The 19901-nt window shown below is 49.0% G+C and overlaps 2 protein-coding genes across 3 annotated transcripts in view; both read right to left on the bottom strand.

The window, feature by feature from the left end:
* Positions 1–19901, bottom strand: part of RRM1 (ribonucleotide reductase catalytic subunit M1) — a 241352-nt gene that overhangs the window by 178488 nt on the left and 42963 nt on the right. The window lies entirely within an intron of this gene.
* LOC115091762 (zygote arrest protein 1-like) lies at positions 8529–16145 on the bottom strand. Of its 2 annotated transcripts, XM_029601949.1 has the most exons (4): positions 15390–16145; positions 13889–13981; positions 11777–11851; positions 8529–8859 (listed from the first exon to the last, which is right to left on the bottom strand). In XM_029601949.1, the coding sequence occupies exons 1-4, from the start codon at positions 16092–16094 to the stop codon at positions 8716–8718; spliced, it is 1017 nt and encodes a 338-aa protein (XP_029457809.1). In that variant the 5' UTR covers positions 16095–16145; the 3' UTR covers positions 8529–8715. The 2 variants fall into 2 exon arrangements, with proteins under 2 accessions (XP_029457809.1, XP_029457810.1); XM_029601950.1 differs by lacking the exon at positions 13889–13981.

Genomic DNA, 19901 nt, shown 5'->3' on the forward strand with positions numbered 1-19901 from the left:
CTTACGCGAGTCCCGGGGCTCTGTGCGCGCCGGTAGGCCTATGTAAAATAGGCTTCCCTGCTCGCCTAAATCCGCCCGGTTTTGGGCGGATTTAGGCGAGCAGGGCTCTTAAAATCCGCCCCATTAGATCTAGTGTTTTGTGAAGAAGTTTTATGGTCTGACCATTTATATTAGTGTGTAATTTTATGAGAGAGGAATATTGTCAAATAGTTGCAGTTTTGTGTTCACTGTTCTCTTTGCTCCAGTTACTACACAGATTTGGGTCTAACATCTGATCATCGTCCCAAAAGGCTGGGGATGGAATGTATTAGGGTGAGGTGACAGAAGATGTACATGTATGAGAAAGGCCCTAAGTAAGTGTGAAAGTATAATCAGAGGTTAGTGCTGTCAAGATGTGATGGTAAAAGTATGTTCTTAACATATAACAAGGGGTAATCAGGATAAATACAGTAAAACCTCGTATGAAGATATAGATAACTTCTAACTTAACTCTGCACTTAACTCGGATCTTAAGGAAGGACAGGGCTGTCAGGGAGGTGGAGCTATGCGAGGTAGGGAGGGAGATAAAGCAACTAGGGATTGGGTGAGGGAAAGAAATTACAGCATTATTACAGCAAGTTTTGAACGATAACTGCATCAGGAGTCCGTATTTGTGTCGCAGGAGATTAAGAAAAGGCTAGTATGGATAGCCATGTCTTCAATTTCTTCCTAAAGGTGAGCGTGTAACGTCTCTAAAAGTCAGAAAGGAGGCCCAGACAACTGATTCGTAAAGATAGACTTTTATTGCCAGCAAGATGCAGCTAAGACAAAGGCTTAGTACAACTGCATGCCCCTCCCCTTCAGGAGCTGGCTCTTATACATTCTACTTTTCTTATCTTTCACACATGTGTTATACAAATTGCTGAACAAGCATTTTCTAGCGTGGTTTTCAGTGGTTTTCAAGTAGGTGTAGCTTATAATCAAACTATTGTTTCGTCATTTAATTGATGTGTTAGACATTTTATAGCGATGATCGTATTAATACAATACAAATTGTTATTTCAAAATGGAAGTGCGTTCCACTGAATGTCAGTACGTAACTACGTAATGCATGCCATTGCGTTCCAAAGGTTAGTATGTTCAATATGGCTGTGCGTTTCACTGCTGGCATAGTTAATCAGAGATTTTCAGTAGTCTCAGTTGTCTCATTCATCGGTCGTCCATAAAATTGAACTCCTTCAAGCGGGCATTGTTCCTGGCATAACTCTGGGGGTAATGCGTTCCACTGAGAAGGTCCGGCTGTAGAGAAGGCGCGTTTCCATATGGAGAGGTGGAGCGTAGACTTAGTGGGGGGAGCGTGGAGAGTCCCTTTGTAGGCAGCTCTGATTGGTCTCATGGAGGAGTGTAGGTGGAGCGGTATTTTTAGCTGGAGTGAGGACTGATTGTGGATGGTTTTGTGTATGATGGTGAGGGACTTGTGAAGGATTCTGAAATTGATGGGAAGCCAATGTAGATTCTTGAGAATGGGCGTGATATGGTCTCTTCGACTAGAGTTGGTTAGTATCCTTGCGGCGGCGTTCTGGGGCATCTGCAAAGGTTTAGTGGAAGTTGCAGGGAGGCCGAGGAGTAGAGAGCTACAGTAGTCTATTTTTGAGAATAGTGTGGCTTGGAGAACCATTCGGAAATCGTGAATGTGCAGGAGTGGTCTGAGCCTTTTCAGAATGTGAAGCTTACAGAAGCATTCGTTTGTTGTATTGTTGATGAAGTTTTTAAAGGATATGAGAAACAGACATTCCTGTACATACCCAGATCAGTCCAGACCAGGAGTTTATGCATCCCTACCAGCAGATGGAGGCACTGCTACATAACTGAGAGTGCCACCGGTAATCACCTCAGTATTTCTCTGTCTCCAGCAGATGGTAGAGGTGCAAACCTGCAGTCCTGACTGAGAGTGGAGACTTGGAAAATTTAGAGTGGACTTCTGCTCCCTGAGGTGCTAAGTTCCGTTCTCTGGGCCATCCCTCGGGTTGAGCCGGGCGACTGAGGGGTTGGATACCCCTGGCTGCTGTGGCCCGCTGTTCCAGGGACCTAGATAGCCAGGGGACTGGCTCCCTCTGGGTACCCTGAAGACCTCTCCTGTGTACCGCTGCTCCATCCAGGGAAGTACCCTTTGTGTTTTTCTTGATTTTTCTGTGTGTTGATTTAAGTTTAAAAAAAAAACAGAGGAGTAGTCGTGAGAGCAAAGAGGCCAGGAAACTCGGATCGTGGAGCAGTGCCGAGGCAGTCAGCCTGGCGGGATTCCCAGCGACTTGCAGGGGCAGGAGGGAGTGAGAGGCTGTGTTCTTTAGTTTTTCTCTGGCAGAGAAACTTGTACTGTGATCCGCGGCGTTTCGGGCCTGCTATTGACTTTCCCGCATGCCGGCCTTTTGGCGCAATCGCTCGTCTTGCCGGTAGTGGTCACGTGGGCGACGCCTCTTCGCAGTGGTGCACCAGGTCCGACTTTAGCGTGGGCCTCATGGCGGATAAGCCGCGAACGGAGGCTTGCAGGGCCTGTGGGCTGTCGTCTGCTCGCTTGAATATGCGCTCCCTCTGCGCTGGTTGTGCATCGGGAGGGGAGGGATCTTCCCTCAAGACTCCAAGGTCCAGGAAGGCTGCCCGTGCCTTGGGGGGTGCAGAAGGGTTAAAAGGGGGGGTGTTCTTCGGTGCCTCCTTCGTGCAGGAAACCCCGACCGCAATGGGCCCCCTCCACTGCTTTCTCCTTCGGGGCAGGAGCCAGAAGATGTCCAGGAGGATGGAGGGGGTCTGGAGTCAGGTCTCCCCGATCCGGGGTTAGAGGGCCCGTGGGGGTCTATAATCTGTGCGATATCACGCCAAATGCCCACTTCAATTATCGCCACCGAGTGCCCAACACGGGACCGTGTTTCGGACACGTGTTTCTTCAAGAGTGCGTCTATAAAACAGAAATTTCAATTATAATTACTGCATCGGTATGAAATAAAAACGGAGGAGCAAAGACTTACTTTAATATGCCGGCATGTTGAATGGTAAATGGCGTTCGTTTCTGGCAACGAAAACTGGAACTGAACGGGAACCCCCGTGACTTTTAAAAGGGGTAGGATGTCAGAGTCTGATGTTAGGAAAAAGGCTATTCCAGGGAATCACAATCACTGTCCATTATGTTAAGGAATACCACTCAATTGCAATATTCAACCCATAAGGCTGAAATTTAAAAAAAACCCTAAACATTCTTTAAATTTAAGAGAACAGCAGTGGATTTTTTGATTGGGTGACTAGAGAATTAGATCAAAGACAAGCACTTAATGTGATTTATCTGGATTTCAGCAAAACTTCTGATACTGTCCCACAAAGGAGACTCATGAACAAAATGAGAAGCCTGGGGGTGGGTCCCAAATTGGTTACAAATTGGTTGACGGATAGACAGCAAGTGGTAGTGAATAGAACCCACTCTAAGAAGAGAAGAGTGATAAGTGGAGCGTCTCAAGGATCAGTTCTGTTCAATATCTTTGTGACATAGCAGAAGGTTTAAAAGGAAAAGTTTGTCTTTTTGTGGATGACACGAAGTTCTGCAACAGAGTAGAAGGAGCTGAGAGAATGTGAAAAGTGATGTGAGAAAGCGCGAGGAGTGTTTGAAGGTTCGGCAGCTGGGACTCAATGCCAAGAAATGCAGTCATGCATTGGGGATGCAAAAAGCCAAAGGAGCGATGTAGGTATGCACTGTCTTTCCGACACCTCTTAGTGCTGTATTCCTGTATACCAGTGTTAGATGCAGAATGCAGAGGACTCTGCCTCCGTGCTGGAATGCAGCCAGCCAACACCCCAGACCCATTAGCTGATTGGTCTAAATCATTCTCAAATGAAATGCACTGCACTTATCTAAGAATAACACTTGGAATGTGCTCTGATTGGTCAGTATGAAAGGTATAAAAGATTATGCACCTCACTAGAACTTTGGGGTGGCTGGGTGATTGTACAGTTGTATGGACCTGTCGCCCCCCACAACAAACTATTTCCTCGTGCTTTGTTCTGTTCCTTGTCCCTATCCCTTTGCCTTTCCCTAATAAAGTCTCAAGTTACCTGTTGCAGCTGTGTTTTCTTTAGAACAAACATTTCTGTGTGATAGGGGGTGAAAGATTGATGTGTATGAACCAGGAAAGAGGGTGATGGTATGTGATGATCTGAAGGTGGCGAAGCAATGTGACAAGGTGGTGGCTGAGCCAGAGCGATGCTGAGCTGCATAGAGAGAGGCATAACCAGCTGGAAAAAGGAGGTGATAACCCCTTGTACAGGTCACTGATGAGCCCTTACCTGGAGTACTGTGTTCAGTTCTGGACGCCGTATCTCAAAAAGGAGAGGGACAGGATGGAAGCGGTCCAGAGAAAAGTGACCAAAATGGTGTGGGGTCTGCAGCAAAAGACTTAAAGAGATGAGACTGAAGGACCTAGATTTGTATCCCCTGGAGGAGAGGGGAGATATGGTGCAGACTTTTAAATACCTTAAGGATTTTATTTATTTGAACGTTTTTTATAGACCGACATTCGTTGGGAACATTACATCGGTTTACATAGAACAAAATGCAGCAAACAGGCTTTACAGGGAACTAGGAACTGGAAGATGAACAGCGTAAACACTAGCAACGTCGAACAGTAAAGGGTGACGCATGGGAATTAAGGGTTTTCAGAAGCCTTTTCCAGTGGAAAGAAAGCTGTAGAACAGAGGTTCCCAAATCTGTCATGAAGGACCCCCATCCAATCAGGTTTTCAGGATATCCACAATGAATATGCATGAGATAAAATCTGCATGCTCTGGAGGCAGTGCATGCAAATATATCTCATGCATATTAAGAACATAAGATATGCCATACTGGATCAGACCAAGGGTCCATGAAGCCCAGCATCCTGTCTCCAACAGTGGCCAATCCAAGTCACAAGTACCTGGCAAGTACCCAAACATTGTCTATCCCATGCTACTAATGCCAGCAACAAGCAGTGGCTATTCCCTTTTGATTTAATAGCAGTTTACAGACTTCTACTCTAGGAACTTATCCAAACCTTTTTTAAACCCAGCTACACCAGCTGCCTTAACTGCATCCTCTGGTAACGAATTCCAGAACTTAATTGTGCATTGAGTGAAAAGATTTTCTCCGATTAGTTTTAAATGTGCTACTTGCTAACTTCATGGAGTGTCCCCTAGTCCTTCTATTATCCAAAAGGGTAAATAACCATTTCACATTTACCCATTCTAGACCTCTCGTGATCTTAAACACCTCTATAATATCCCCCCTCAGTCGTCTCTTCTCCAAGCTGAACAGCCCTAACCTCTTCAGTCTTTCCTCATAGGGGAGCTGTTTCATCCCCTTTATCATTGTAGTTGCCCTTCTCAGTACTTTCTCCATCGCAACTATATCTTTTTTGAGATGTGGCGACCAGAATTGTACACAATATTCAAGGTGTGGTCTCACCATGCAGCGATACAGAGGCATTATGACATTTTCCGTTCTATTAACCATTCCCTTACTAATAATTCCTAACATTCTGTTTGCTTTTTTGACTGCTGCAGCACACTGAGCCGACGATTTTAAAGTATTATCCACTATGATGCCTACATCTCTTTCCTGGGTGGTAGCTCCTAATATGGAGCCTAACATCGTGTAACTACAGCAAGGGTTATTTTTCCCTATATGCAACACCTTGCACTTGTCCACATTAAATTTAATCTGCCATTTGGATGCCCAATCTTCCAGTCTTGCAAGGTCCTCCTGCAGTTTATCACCTTCCACTTGTGATTTAACTACTCTGAATAATTAATTGTGGATATCCTGAAAACCCAACTGGTTGGGGGTCCTCCAGGACAGGATTGGAAACCACTGCTGTAGAACAAGAGGACATAAGATGAAGCTGCAAGCGGTTAGAACAAGAGGACAGAAGATGAAGCTGCAAGGGGTTAGAACAAGAGGACAGAAGATGAAGCTGCAAGGGGGTTAGACTCAGGAACAATATCAGGAAATATTTCTTCATGGAACGTCCTCACGGAAGAGGTGGTGAAGACAAGAATGGTCATGAATTCAAAAGGGCATGGGATAAACACACAGGATCCCTAGAAATTAAAGGATAGAACAGAGCTGCAATTATGGGAGGGATCTTCAGCGCGTAGCAGTTACTACTCTTAAAGTATGGAAGGATGACCTGCACAGAGCAGCAGTTACTACTCCAATCAAAAAAAAATCTTGCAGGGCAGACTGGAGGGAGCATTGGGTGGTTTTCTACACTTATTTGCTGTTACTAAAGGCCCTAGCATCCACTTACTCTGCTCTTACAGACAGAAGCAGCCCTAGGTGAGTCACAGAATTGTTTTAATTTATCTGTGACTGGGAGTGGTTTAGTGTATGTGCGATTTTATGACTGTTTTAAGAATTGAAACCCACCTGGAACATGTTGCATAGATGGTCTATAAATATTTTAAATAAATAGTCTGGGAATGGGAGGAGCAGCATGCTTTACCGGAGAAATGACTAGAAACTGAGGCCGTGTGTTTAGGGCACTGTTGACCAGCACTTGGAAAAGCTTGCAGCTTTTTCACTTCCTTGTTCTTGGAGTCAGGTTTTGTCTAGGATCTCCGAGAGCGGATGGTGCGCTTGTTGAAAAAGGTTTTCAGAAGTCATTGAGCATCGCTACTCACTTCAGCTTCCAGCAGGCAATCCCTACATCTGCATCAAGGTGTTCAGCACAATAGCAGGGGCATTGCAGTGAATGCTGCTAGTGCAGCTCCTACAGCTGGGCGGAGACCCCCTTTTTATGTTTCTGCTTGCCTGACCTGGATTTCTGCTGATGACTCAAAAGGTGAAAGTTTCTTTGCACAATGCAGGAATCATTCCTGCTGTCAAGCCTCTTATTTAAAAAAAAACTTCCCCCTATTGCCCTCGAACTCAACTTGTTTGCCTAGTCTTCCCCAAATCCAAGCAATGGGTGAATGAGAATATTTTAAGGTAACAAAAGCTGCACCTGTTGCAGTAGCAGAACAGCGATTTGCTACAGCAGGGATGACTCAAACAGGCCAGGTTTTCAGAATATGTATGATAGCGTCATATACAAGGCAAGTACTGCTTGCAAGTATCATGCATATATTTTTGGATAACCTGAAACCCTGGCCCATTTGTGGTTCTCCAGCCCTGTGCTAGGCAGTGAGGCTGCATGACAGGAGATAGCAAGATGCAGATGGAGCCTGCAACACCATCTGTTTAGCATAGCCCCACTGCTTTAAAGGCATTATAAATCCACACTGTTAGAGTCAAGGATATCTGCAATGAATGTGTAAGATTGCATATACCAAGTCTCCAGGAGATACAGATGCCTCATGCATATTCTGTATGGATATCCTGAAACCCTGACTGTGTGTGGAGTCCCAAGGACAGGTTTGGGTAGCAGTCTTTGGAAGGCTAGATGCATATTTAGGTAGTAGGGGCTGTCCGGTAGGCAATCAGCACGAGTACTGCTGGATGTTATAACAGCTTTGTGATTAGCTACAAGAAGTTTTTACTGCTTGTGTGCACTTTCCCGGTGCCCGAAGAAATTAATGCCTACCTTTGGGTCGGTGCTAATTTCTGAAAGCAAAATGTGCAGCTTGGTTGCACATTTTGTTTTCTGAATCGTGCGGGAATACCTAATAGGGCCATCAAGATGCATTTGCATATTGAGGGCACTATTAGGTTCGGTGGGTTGGATGCATGTTTTCTGCCCCTTACTGAATAAGGGGTAAGGGAAAACACGCGTCCAATGGTGAATTAGCAGTGTGCACTGTACTGTAGCAGCCTGTAAGAGTATCAAATCTTATTGAAGCTACAGAACAGGGCACTTTACAGATAATGTAAAATGATTGTAAAGTTACATATTCTAATAACTGCCAAAAAACCCTTTCCATCTCTGGCCAAGAGTTCTCAGCAGAGATCTTTGCTTAGGTGAGAGTTCTGGTTTTTATCTTGCATGCCCTTCTTTCTCCATTAATCCTGCTTGCTGATAGTTTCTCATCTGGCACCAGTGCTCCCCCATCACAGCACATGGCCACCGTCCCTGCAGCAGGGCTACCACCTCTGGAAAGTGGAGAAGCCAGCAGTGGGACCACCATGGGGCCAGTGAGCGATGGCTGCTGTGCACAGAAAAGCATCGTATCTAATGGCTATTTCCCTTGTGTTGGTGCTGCATGAAACTGATCCAGAGATTCGAGCGTCAGTTCCTGGGTGAAACGCAGAGAGCCAAGCTGTGCCTGAGTGCAAGTAAGGTTTCCTTCGGGGTGGGGAAAATCATGGATCCATCTCCTATGCACCTTTGGTCTCTACCCAAGAGGACGACGTTGTAGAGCAGTGACAGATCCTAACTGCCCAGTGTACAGCGTGAGACCAGGAATTTCACCTGTGGAGGGGGAGATACTGGTCTTATGAGTTCCCATCTTAGGCGACCTCTACCAGTTCACTTACAGGAAAGTTAGTGACTTCTAGCCAACCTTGCAAGCGTCAATAACTAGGCAGCAACCTCCGGTAGTCTCAAAGTTTTAGTTTATATACAAAGTGCACAAGTATGCTACAGTTTTACAAAAAAAGCAATACAAAAATTCTTTAATCCATGTTCAATGCCAGGTCAAAAGCCAAAATCCAATCTCAGAAGCCTGAAGACCCCTCCCCCTCCCCCAGAACCGTGCATGTCAGTATGGTGACTGGGTCACTCGTCACATGATGTATTTAAAGCTGTACGTATTGTCGCAGGAGAGCTTCTTGTCCTTGCAGCGGCCACACAGCTCCTGGCGATGGGGTCTCTTCAAGTCAATGTGCCTTTTCTTCTGCGGGCAGGTACAGCGCGTCTTTGAGCAAGTCTGGGGGGAAGGAAAAAAGCTTTACACATCTAGTTCTCCATAACAAGTGAGCAGTATCTCTCTAGACAAAAGGATCTTAACACCTGTTAACTCCCTACCCTTTCAGGCCAAGTACTGCAGTGATTTAAGAGACTATTTATAGCACCCTAAACCCAGGCGATCTGCTAGATAAACATGGCCCTGCCCAGGGACCTGAGGCAGCAGGTGAAGTGACTCACCAGGACAGAGTGGAGAAACCGGATCTGAACCCTGATCCCCAGTCCATCTTCTGGGGGTCTCATCTGTTTCCCACACCAACAGAAGTGGAATGATAGTGCACACATGGCAGATATGTACGAGCTAAAATACTGCCGTGTGTGTTTTATATAATGCAGGAGGCACTGCTAGTCAGTGCACTGGTACCCAGTCTGGCAGACCGGATGAGGTTCATCCCAGGATACTGAGGGAGCTCAGAGATGTGCTGGCGGGTCCGCTGTGTGACCTGTTCAATAGATCCCTAGAAACGGGAGTGGTGCCGAGTGATTGGAGAAGAGCGGTGGTGGTTCCGCTTCACAAGAGTGGGAACAGAGAGGAGGCTGAAAACTACAGGCTGGTTAGCCTCACCTCGGTGGTGGGAAAATTAATGGAGTCGCTGCTGAAAGAGAGAATAGTGAACTATCTACAGTCTGGAGAATTGCTGGACCAGAGGCAGCATGGATTCACCAGGGGAAGATCCTGTCAGACAAATCTGATTGACTTTTTTTGACTGGGTAACCAAGGAATTGGATCAAGGAAGAGCGCTCGATGTCATCTACTTGGATTTCAGCAAAGCTTTTGATACGGTTCCGCACAGGAGACTGGTGAATAAAATGAGAAGCTTAGGAGTGAGTGCCGAGGTAGTGACCTGGATTGCAAACTGGTTGATGGACAGAAGACAATGTGTGATGGTAAATGGAGCTCTCTCTGAAGAGAGAGCGGTTTTAAGTGGTGTACCGCAAGGATCGGTGTTGGGACCGGTCCTGTTCAATATCTTTGTGAGCGACATTGCGGACGGGATAGAAAGTAAGGTTTGTCTTTTTGCGGATGACACTAAGATCTGCAACAGAGTGGACACGCTGGAAGGAGTGGAGAGAATGAGAAGGGATTTAAGGAAGCTGGAAGAGTGGTCGAAGATTATGGCAGCTGAGATTCAATGCCAAGAAGTGCAGAGTCATGCATATGGGGAGTGGAAATCCAAATGAACTGTATTCGATAGGGGGAGAAGGACTGATGTGCATGGAGCAGGAGAGAGACCTTGGGGTGATAGTGTCTAACAATATGAAGTCTGCGAAACAATGCGACAAGGCGATAGCAAAAGCCAGAAGAATGCTGGGCTGCATAGAGGAATATCGAGTAAGAAAAGGGAAGTGATTATCCCCTTGTACAGGTCCTTGGTGAGGCCTCACCTGGAGTACTGTGTTCAGTTCTGGAGACTGTATCTACAAAGAGACAAGGACAAGATGGAAGCGGTACAGAGAAGGGCAACCAGGAAGGTGGATGGTCTTCATCGGATGTCATACGAGGAGAGATTGAAGAATCTAAATATGTACTCCCTGGAGGAAAGGAGGAGCAGGGGTGATATGATACAGACTTTCAGATACTTGAAAGGTTTTAATGATCCAAAGACGACAAACCTTTTCAGTCAGAAAAAAATCAGCAGAACCAGAGGTCATGAGCTGAGGCTCCAGGGAGGAAGACTAAGAACCAATGTCAGGAAGTATTTCTTCACGGAAAGGGTGGTGGATGCCTGGAATGCCCTTCTGGAGGAAGTGGTAAAGTCTAAAACTGTGAATGACTTCAAAGGGGCGTGGGATAAACACTGTGGATCCATCAAGTCTAGAGGGCGTGAATAAAGTGGAGGGAGCAAAACACTGCACGGAGCGGCAGTAGCCACAGCGGCATTCACGGAGTGGGATGCCAGTGGCCAGTAGTTGGTGTTCCACCTTCACGGAGCGGAAGGATGGAGGGCTGCTATCTCCAAATTAAAAAAACAAAAAACAAAATAAAAACAGGGGTGGGTAAGAGTATGGGGTAAGGGTGTGGCCTGCTTGTTACAGCAATTGCTACCCCTAATTGAGCTGGACGTTCACTTGGATGCAGATATGGCGCTGCTCTCTAAATTGGTGGTGGGGTGGAGGGGAATTAGGGCTGGAGGATACTGGAAGCCAATAGTAACAGGTGGGAGAGAAAAAAGAGGGGAAAAAATGGATAAAGTGCGTAGCTTGCTGGGCAGACTAGATGGGCCATTTGGTCTTCTTCTGCCGTCATTTCTATGTTTCTATTTGTACAAGCTAAAATACTGCAGTGTGTGTTATATAATGCAGGAGGCACTGCTAGTCAGTGCACTGGTACCCAGTCTGATCATACATGGCAGATATGTACGAGCTAAAATACTGCCATGTGTGTTTTATATAATGCAGGAGGCACTGCTAGTCAGTGCACTGGTACCCAGTCTGATCATACATGGCAGATATGTACGAGCTAAAATACTGCAGTGTGTGTTATATAATGCAGGAGGCACTGCTAGTCAGTGCACTGGTACCCAGTCTGATCATACATGGCAGATATGTACGAGCTAAAATACTGCCATGTGTGTTTTATATAAATGCAGGAGGCACTGCTATGTAGTGGCTTGAAGAGAGCTAGCAATGCATCTCTAAGCACACTAGCAAGTTGTGCAAGTATAAATTATGGAAAGCAGACTGGCTCAGTATGCACCAAAGATTAATTGGCAGCTCTGCATGTGGCCACATATGGAGTCCAGGGTAGATGTCCAGCCTGTAAGTTCAGTGACATGGGTGACCCATGTTCCTGCTTCCAAGGATCCACCCCAGCTGAATCCACAGCCAGTGCTTCCTGCCTACAAGGAGCTTACATAGCTGGAGAGCACTATGCTTACCTGGCACTGGATTGCTTCCACACGGTAAGGATTGTACATCTTCTGGCATCTGCGACAGAGCTGTTTAAAGTAAACCTAAAAAGAGCAACATAAAACGCTGTGTTAAGGGTCATCTTCTATCACAGGCCTGTATCCTCTTGTTAGACAGCTCCATGACGATGGCACTACCCCCTATTTCCAGCAGCATGCAGGGCATCCATTGAATGCTTAAGGTATGGTGCCCCGTGTACCACAGAAGGATGGGAGTAGTGCCAGCACCAGCACAGGTGGCAAATGTGTGGCAATCTGTTTAGTACTATTAAAGTTAGAGACCCTGAACTTATGGTATTAAGCATCCTAACAGGCTAGAAGAGAACCATTCCTCAGTAAATTGCCAACAAGCCCTTTAGATACACGAAGCTGCCAAGTCACCTCAATGAAATCTGTGCAATAAGGAGCTAAGTGGGGAGCAGTTTTACCTGCAGTTCTGTGCACATGCACACAAGTGTTACCCACGGATGCAGCAAGCAGTTTGGACCATTTGTCTTTAAAAATGGCAGAAACTAGTGCTCTAGCCCCAGAACCTGTTCTCTGGATTTATGCACACAAAGCATGTTTTCTAAGCATCAATATGCACAAAGCTGTGCACATAAATCATGCAGACTCCCCTGCTCCTGAGTTTTAAATGTTGTAGGCATGTTAATTGCATGCACAAACCTGAGTTAAGTCCCAGTGCATTAGCTTACTGCATTGGGAGTTACAATTTAACCCTGTGTATTAAGCTGAGCTGCTCTGAGGTTCAGCACACACTTAACCCTCACATTAGTGCATCGGTCCCTAATGAGGGGAGCAGAGGAGAAAGGTAAGTCATGTACAACTGCCCCAGCATTAGAGGGCTGATTCACTAAACTCCCCCTGCCATGGGCAGGGCAGAAAAGCTTGAGTGAATCAGGCTGTAAGAGGCTCCTGGATACTAGGCTTGGCCCATTTTGAGACTGGGATGAGTGATCAAGGCTGCACACTTTCTTGTGCAATCCTTCAACATAAAATGCAGGATATGATAAAAACAAAAAAGTCACCACCAAGTCCAATACCACAGGCAATTACCTCCCATTTCTGAATCAATGGGAAAATAAGCGCTCCAAGAACAGGACCATTGAGAAAGACCTGAATCGGAGCAGGCAGAGGACTTGTACGACTTAGAGTCACACATTTGAGGTGCTTAAAGGCGTCAGACAGGTTTCTAAGAGTCAGACTTAGAGGGAGTCTTACAATAGGACGAGTCAATACCAACTGCAAGCAGCACTCACACCCAAGAGGAGCAGAGAAAGTGGTGAGCTTGACTGACATTTTAGGATTTACCTTCATTTGCCCTTTGGTACTCTCGAGAAGCCCAGGATAGAAGTGAGGGGTCACCTTAGAGAAGAAGAGGAAGGCTAGACTCGCATCAATGACGGCAGCAGAGGACCATTAGGCCCAGCCAGTCTGGAGCCTTCCCCCCCTCAGGTGCATTCACGCTGCCACCACCCTCCATGCTGTGTTCTCATGTTCCTTTCCACTCTCCCTCACTGCAGCTTCACATGACCACCACATGTCCCGGAGCTTGTGTCTATCACACGCGTGCATTCATGCTGCCACCACCCTCTGTGATGTGTTCTCATGTTCCTTTTACTCTCCCTCACTGCAGCTTCACGCGACCACCACTTGTCCCGGAGCTTTTCCTTCTATGGAAGATAAAGCCTGCTAGATATCTGAACGTGTGCATCGTCTCGCAGTGCAGGCCATAGGCCATTTTGGTAGCTCTCCCACCATCTCGTCCATGTCTTTCTGTAGACGCAATCTTCAGAACTCGAGAGCAAGGTGGCAGCTCCCTAGAAGCCTGGACAGGTGGCTTTACTTCTTTCTACACCCGATTACAGTATCTCCTTCACCCTGAACGACTAGCTGGTCAGCAATTAATCTAACGGTCACAAATAGAAACAAATGGTGAAAGCGGTCACACAGCTGTGCTACAATACGAGTGTCCATGCCCCAAATCCCTCCCAAAACAAAAAATGTGCTATTGGTCTGCTTAGCCTCCCAAATGAAGTTGTGATTACTGAAAATGAGATAAAGAGTAGGGCACGAGCTTACCTTGCTTGTCCCAGAAATGCACCACACGTAGGCGCTCTCCCACCTGCTTTTACAGTCTTTACAGTGGAAGTAGCCGTATTTCTGCTCCAGGAACTGCAAGAGAGAGAGGGGGCCAGTCTGAGCAGGGCTCTCCGATGCCGCTTCCCCTTAGGATATTCACCCACTCAGGACAGCAAGGGCAGGAAACGCCTGTGACCATGGTTCTGGGCTCCTGAGAGGAGAGGATGCTCCCAGGCTGGCAGAGGGAGCCAGAGCCTTGCAATCCCTATGAGGAAGGGAGAACGTTCTCCAGGCCCGGCCCCGGCTGCTCCTGCTGCATGCACTTCACCCTGCACAGCTTTCACGCTGTTTGAAAGCCAGCAGTTTCCCCACTTGTCCCTGAAAGCCTAGAGGAAGAGAGTTCACCCTCCTTGGCTCTGCCTTTAGCCTCAAAGCCAGTTCTCGGCACCCCTAGCCTGTCTTTCCAGATATTTTTGGCAATTTAAGTGCAGTTTCCATACTGCAGCCGGAGTTTGCAGATATCCTTCCAGCATATTCACTCTGTACATCCAGAAGGGGCCTCAGACTGAGAGTTAGCACTGCACAAGTAGCAGAAGGGAAGTCCCGTATCCCAGGAGAGCGCTCTAGTGCTGCATGGACTTACCCGATGGATAAGCATGCTGCCAGAGCTGACTGCAGCCTGCCATAGGGGCGATGTCTATAGTATGCTGGGTCCCTGCCTCTCACCTAATGCTGCTCTGCAAGGCTCCATTCTGTCTATGGAGCAGACCTGCGGTCACAGGTTAGCGGCCAGATCTTTGGGCTGCTTGGCCATACTGTCCTGAGAAGCAGAGCATCAAAGAAGAGACACGCCCCCTGCAACTGCAGCCATGCTCCTGAATGTCACCTGCTCAGGTAGAGATCACATCTGGGCTCCCAGACTTCAGCTCTATTCCCAGCACTCACAGCAGGGGCACACGCAGGGCGCTTTTACTCAGGGGCGATAGAGAGAGAAGCTGATAAGCAGCTCTGGGGACGCCTCCCTCGGTGCCAGGGACCCTGCCAGCAAGGCGCTACGTGTCCCAGGCTGGATGTTTGGATCGGCCCTCAGAGAGGTTCCAGGGAGCCCTTTTCTTGTGGACCTGGGGCATACACCGGAGAGCATGCATAGTACCATTAACAGACCAGTTCAGGTCACACTTGGCCATTAAGAACTCAGGAGCTGCCAGGGTCCCTGGGGCAGCACAGCCTGTGGTAAGAGGAAGACAGGCCACATCCTATGAATGTTGTAATGTTACACAGCTGGCGGGCTCTGCTCCAGCTCTCACCCGAGGCTTCTCTCTTGTACAATTCCAGATGTCACTAACATCAGGAAGGAAACAGACAAGACACAGGGCAAAAAAAAAAAATCTTCAAGAACAAGCCCTGACGGGAACCATTGAGCCAGAGACAGGAAAAGTTGTTTAAGTCATATCCAGGGAGGGTTTTTTAAATAATTAAATGCACAATCGCTTGCTCTCACCTGGAAGGTGGATCTCTTGGACGACTTGGCCCCTTCCTGCGGGGCTGCCGCCTGTTCTTGGTGCTCCGGGGCCTCCTCCAGCTTCTCCGCAGCCGGGGCCACGCCGGCCTCGCCCCTCGCTTCGGGCCCCTTCTCCGGGGCACTCGCTTGCTCCTGCGCCCCCTTCCCTTGGGGAGGTACAACCACCAGCGGCCCCCGCTTCCTCCCCGGGGGGAGGGAGAGGATCTGCCGGTCCGACATGGGCGAGAAGGCCGCAATGGGGCTGGTGAAGCGGACGCCAGCGCCTGCCCCCGGGGAGCCCAGCGCGGCAGCCGCCGGCCTAGGCTTGCCGGGAGAGCCGGGGGCACTGACCGGCTGGGGGCAGGCGTCCCTCGGGGAGGGCCAGCTCAGGGTGCGGGCTCCCAGGGAGCACTGGACGCTGACGTCCACGCGGGGATTCACCTGCACCCCCACCTCCCTGGTGTTGGCCTTCTGCAGCCGTGGCGTCAGGTTGGGGTTCACCTGGGACAGGATGGCCTTCAGCTGGGCGCGCTTGTACTGGTCCAGGTAGTCGGCAGGCTCCGTGCAGGAGTCGTAGGGGCCCCCTTTGCTTTGCCTCCAGCTCTGCTGCTGCTGCTGCTGCCTGGGCTTGGGGTAGTAATGCCTCTGATTAGGCCCCCCATAGCTTGGATACAGACTATAGGGGGACGCGGTAAAACCTTCCATGCTAGTGCTGCACTCTCTGTCCTGGACAAGGTAAAAACGAAGCAGTGACACCTCCCTGGGGTTTCGCTTTTATGCAATCAGCAGCCCATCCACCCCCCCATGCTAATAAGGCTTAATTGATGAGCTGGATGGGGCCAGATGCACAGCTGCATCAATCACCTCCTTCGCTTGAGCTGCAGGGATGAGAGACCTTGGCATGTTCAGGTTACAGGCATCGCCCTAGCAGCTCTCCCGGAGGGGTCGCCTTTCCCCAGGGCGGAGAATTAGACTCCGATGCCAGCAGGGGGCGCAGGCGTGTGGTCTTTCATGAGACTGAATGCAGCAGAGGCTGCTGCTGCTGCCTGTGTGTCTGTAAGGCTGGGCCTTTAAATGCACATTCAGATAATTTTACATGCAGGGCTGAGAATTAGATGAGGAGTATGGCCAGGGTGGCCAATTCTGGTCCTTAAGAGCCACAAACAGGCCTGGTTTTCAGGATATCCATAATGATTATGCATGAAATATATCTGCATACAGGGGAGGCAGCCCACGCAAATGTATCTCATGCATATTCACAGGCATATTCAGAAAACCAGGTCCGTTTGTCTCAGCTGAGGACCTGAGTTGGCCACCCCTGGAGTATGAAAAGAGGCTATGCACGATGATAGCCTGAGGAGAGCTGGATGTAAGCAGCAAGCAAAGGCTTCTCAGTCCTGTCCTGATGACCCCACAGCCAGTACCTACACAAAATCTGCCTGCGATTTATTCTCCCTTATTTTGTGTTCTCCCCTGGTTCTGCAGATACACCACCCCCCCTCTAATATTTGAGGTCTAATGGGTGTAAATTACTTGAAAATGTACCGTGAAAATAATTTTTTAATGAAATATTTCTCTTGATGTAATCCACCATTTTTCACTAACAAAGTTAATACTTTGTATATTATTATGAAAAAACTTAATCAAGAGTAAATATTAAAAAAAAAAAGTAAAAAAACTATGCCTGCGATTAATTTGCATACGTCGGGGACCCATTCTATGTAAATTGATGTCATGCATATTCATTGGTGCAGGACCGGTTTGGGGAGGGCTCCCTGTGCAGAGACTTCCTGCATTCCTGCCAGCGCGCGCGCCTTGTTCAGGCGGGGCGGGGCGGGGCGTGGTGCTGGAGCGCACCCTGCACACGTCAGCTGGGAGACAGCTGTGCACAGCTGGCAGGAGGAGGCCACAGGGTTTGTAGACAGATCAGTACTACAGTTACCAGAATGCACCGGAGGGCAAAGGCTCCCTCCCTGAGCGGCTTGGGTTTGCCGTGCATGGTCCTGAACCCCAGCTGCACGCGATGGATCTTCTGAATAAAATCAGACCTGGGGGAGGGGGCTGCTGCTTCAGCTTAGGGCAGCAGGGAGAGGCAGAGCCGCGCCCATCCCGCTGCATGCTGGAACTTGTAGTCCTGCTTGTTTTAATTGGACAGGAACGTGGCCCCGACTCATTCTCCTGCCAAGGTGGGCTCCTTCTCCACTGCTAATTTTATTGAAAAAAACCAAAACAAAACTTTATCTTCTGTGCCTCCTTTAGCATTTCAAAAGTGTTTAGCAAGCGCCACACCCCCTGCCTGTCCTGCAAATGTTACTTTGCAGGACAGGCAGGGAGTTCCCAGCTCTCCTGAACAGGCCGGATCCGGTTCTGGTTTTGCTGGCGCCCTTGGATTTCCCTAAGAAAAGCAGAGCCCGCGGGTTCCTTGATGCAGTGCTCAGCCCGTTCATGATGGCTCGGACTTACTGCCCTACCTCAGACCCCGGGCCTGGCGCTCGTGGCCTCACCTTACCTGGAACACGGCAGCAGGTAACCTGGGAGTGCTCCGGGGGCAGCCCCAGCGTAGCTGGGGGCTCCCAGCTTCTCATGTTCCCCACAGCGTACACGGAGGACCCGTGGTTCTGACAGACATCAGTGGGGAAAACCAGAGGGACAGTTCCACGCAGGCCAGGGCTTCCCGGCGGGGCTGGACCAGCCTGTCCGGGTGAAGCCAACCCAGGGCTGACCAACTCCGGCCCTCCAGAGCCACAAACAGGAATATCCACCAGGAATGTGCAGGAGAGAGAGCTGCATGCAGTGGTGGCAGCCTTGGCCTAACCCTAGGAAGATGCTAAAAGGTTTGACCGGAGTTAATGCAGACAAATGAGAGAGAGGGAGAGAGGGGGGGGGGAGCTGTCCCTTTAAGAAGCAAAGTGCTGTGGCTTCCCTCTCTCTCTCTCTCCTTTTCCTGCCTGACAGCTCCAGTTTCACAAAGCTGGGTTGCTGTGGCGACGCATTGATGGAGCTGGGGCGGGGCCAGCTCACCTGGCCTCAGGTAGAGAGGAGCTGTGCCCTAGAACCGGCTCCTGTCAGCCCTGCTGGGACCTCTGCGGAGCGCGCTTCTGCCTTTCCTTGCCGGCTGCCGCCGTGGCGCGAGCCTGGTAAAGCTCCCGGCTGCACCGGGCAGGGGGCTGGCTGAGGAGGCAGCTTCGCTTCCCCCCCCCAATGAAACTGCTGCCGGAGGAATGGAGCGAGGGTCTGCGGAAGGGCCAGCTGCAAGGGCCGGAGATGCAGGCGGGAGCGGCGGCGCCGGGAACGACTCTGGTGAGTGGGGCTAGCGCCCGGTGTCTCCGCTCCTACGGCAGAGGATTTGTGGCCACACAGAGATTCCCAGGCAATCCCTGTTTGCCGTAAGTTTTTAAAAAAAAAACCCAACCCACATTTTAATTTTCAGGTAATCAAAAAGAGACAGCGGGTGGGAAACAGTAAAAGGGATCTGGAAATGTCGTCCTGGGCCAGTGGGGACAGACCAGTAAGAGGGCTGGAGTGGTTCCCAGTAACACTCAGGGTGTTGAGCTGGAACCAGCATCCCCTCTGTGCATGCTTGCCACTGGCTGCTTAAATTCCTGCTGTCAGACGCTCACTTCCTGCAGAGAGGAACTAGACCTCAAAGCTCAGGCTGTGTTCTTTCTGAAGCGGAGAGCATAGGAACATAGGAGATGCCGAGTCCATTGAGCCCAGCATCCTGTCTCTAGCAGTGACCGCTCCGGGTCACAAGTGCCCGGCAGATCTAATTCCAGGTACAGCAGTGGGTTTTTTTTGTCTGCACGGCTATTAATGTGTAAAGGACGTTTTCCTCCAGGAACTTGTGCAAACCTCTTTTAAACCCCGCTATGCTTGTCGCCTTGACCACGTCCTCCGGCAATGGATCCCACTGCTTGATAGCGCGCTGAGCGACAAACTCCTTTCTTTGATCTGTTTTGAATCTGCCTCTTTTAGTGTTATTTGAAAGGGTAAAGGACCGTCCTTCATTTACCCGCTCCACCACTGAAAAGTACCTGCTTCTGTCACATTATTTATATCTCTGAGGATTCTTGATCGCTCTCTCCTCTCCTTTGGGGTATGCAGAGTTCTTAAACCTCATCTCGTAGGCCTTTCGGTGCAGACTCTGCGCCATTCCGTTATGCACGCTCTGCACGGCCTCTACGATGTCCGTGTCCTTTCAGAGACGCGGCCTCCAGACCGGGACAGGATTCCCGGTGAGGGCTCACCAGGGACATCTCTCTCTCGCTCCTTTTCAACCCTAGCATTCCTCTGACTTCCACCACTGTCTGGTGTTGTTATGTTCTGTTACCTTGCAGACACGAAATCCGATCACGTGCAACCTGTGCTTTCTCTCCTGCTTGGCACTCATCTCTCAAACCACCCTCACCCCTCCCTCCTGTCCTGCTTCCCTGGATATTTGTGCCCCAAATGCATGACTGCATGCTTAGGCATGAAAGTTATTTATTTATTTATTTATTTAGAGCTTTTTAT

Source organism: Rhinatrema bivittatum, chromosome 5, assembly GCF_901001135.1.
Source record: "Rhinatrema bivittatum chromosome 5, aRhiBiv1.1, whole genome shotgun sequence".
Lineage (NCBI taxonomy): Eukaryota > Metazoa > Chordata > Amphibia > Gymnophiona > Rhinatrematidae > Rhinatrema > Rhinatrema bivittatum.

Excerpts from the sequence above, each read along its gene's own strand:
- LOC115091762 (XM_029601949.1), bottom strand. The coding sequence starts at position 16,094 with ATGGAAGGTTTTACCGCGTCCCCCTATAGTCTGTATCCAAGCTATGGG. Across the intron at positions 11,852-13,888 it reads GCATTTCTGGGACAAGCAAG|GTTTACTTTAAACAGCTCTG; the intron begins GTAAGCTCGTGC and ends TGCTCTTTTTAG. Across the intron at positions 8,860-11,776 it reads TGGAAGCAATCCAGTGCCAG|ACTTGCTCAAAGACGCGCTG; the intron begins GTAAGCATAGTG and ends CCTTCCCCCCAG.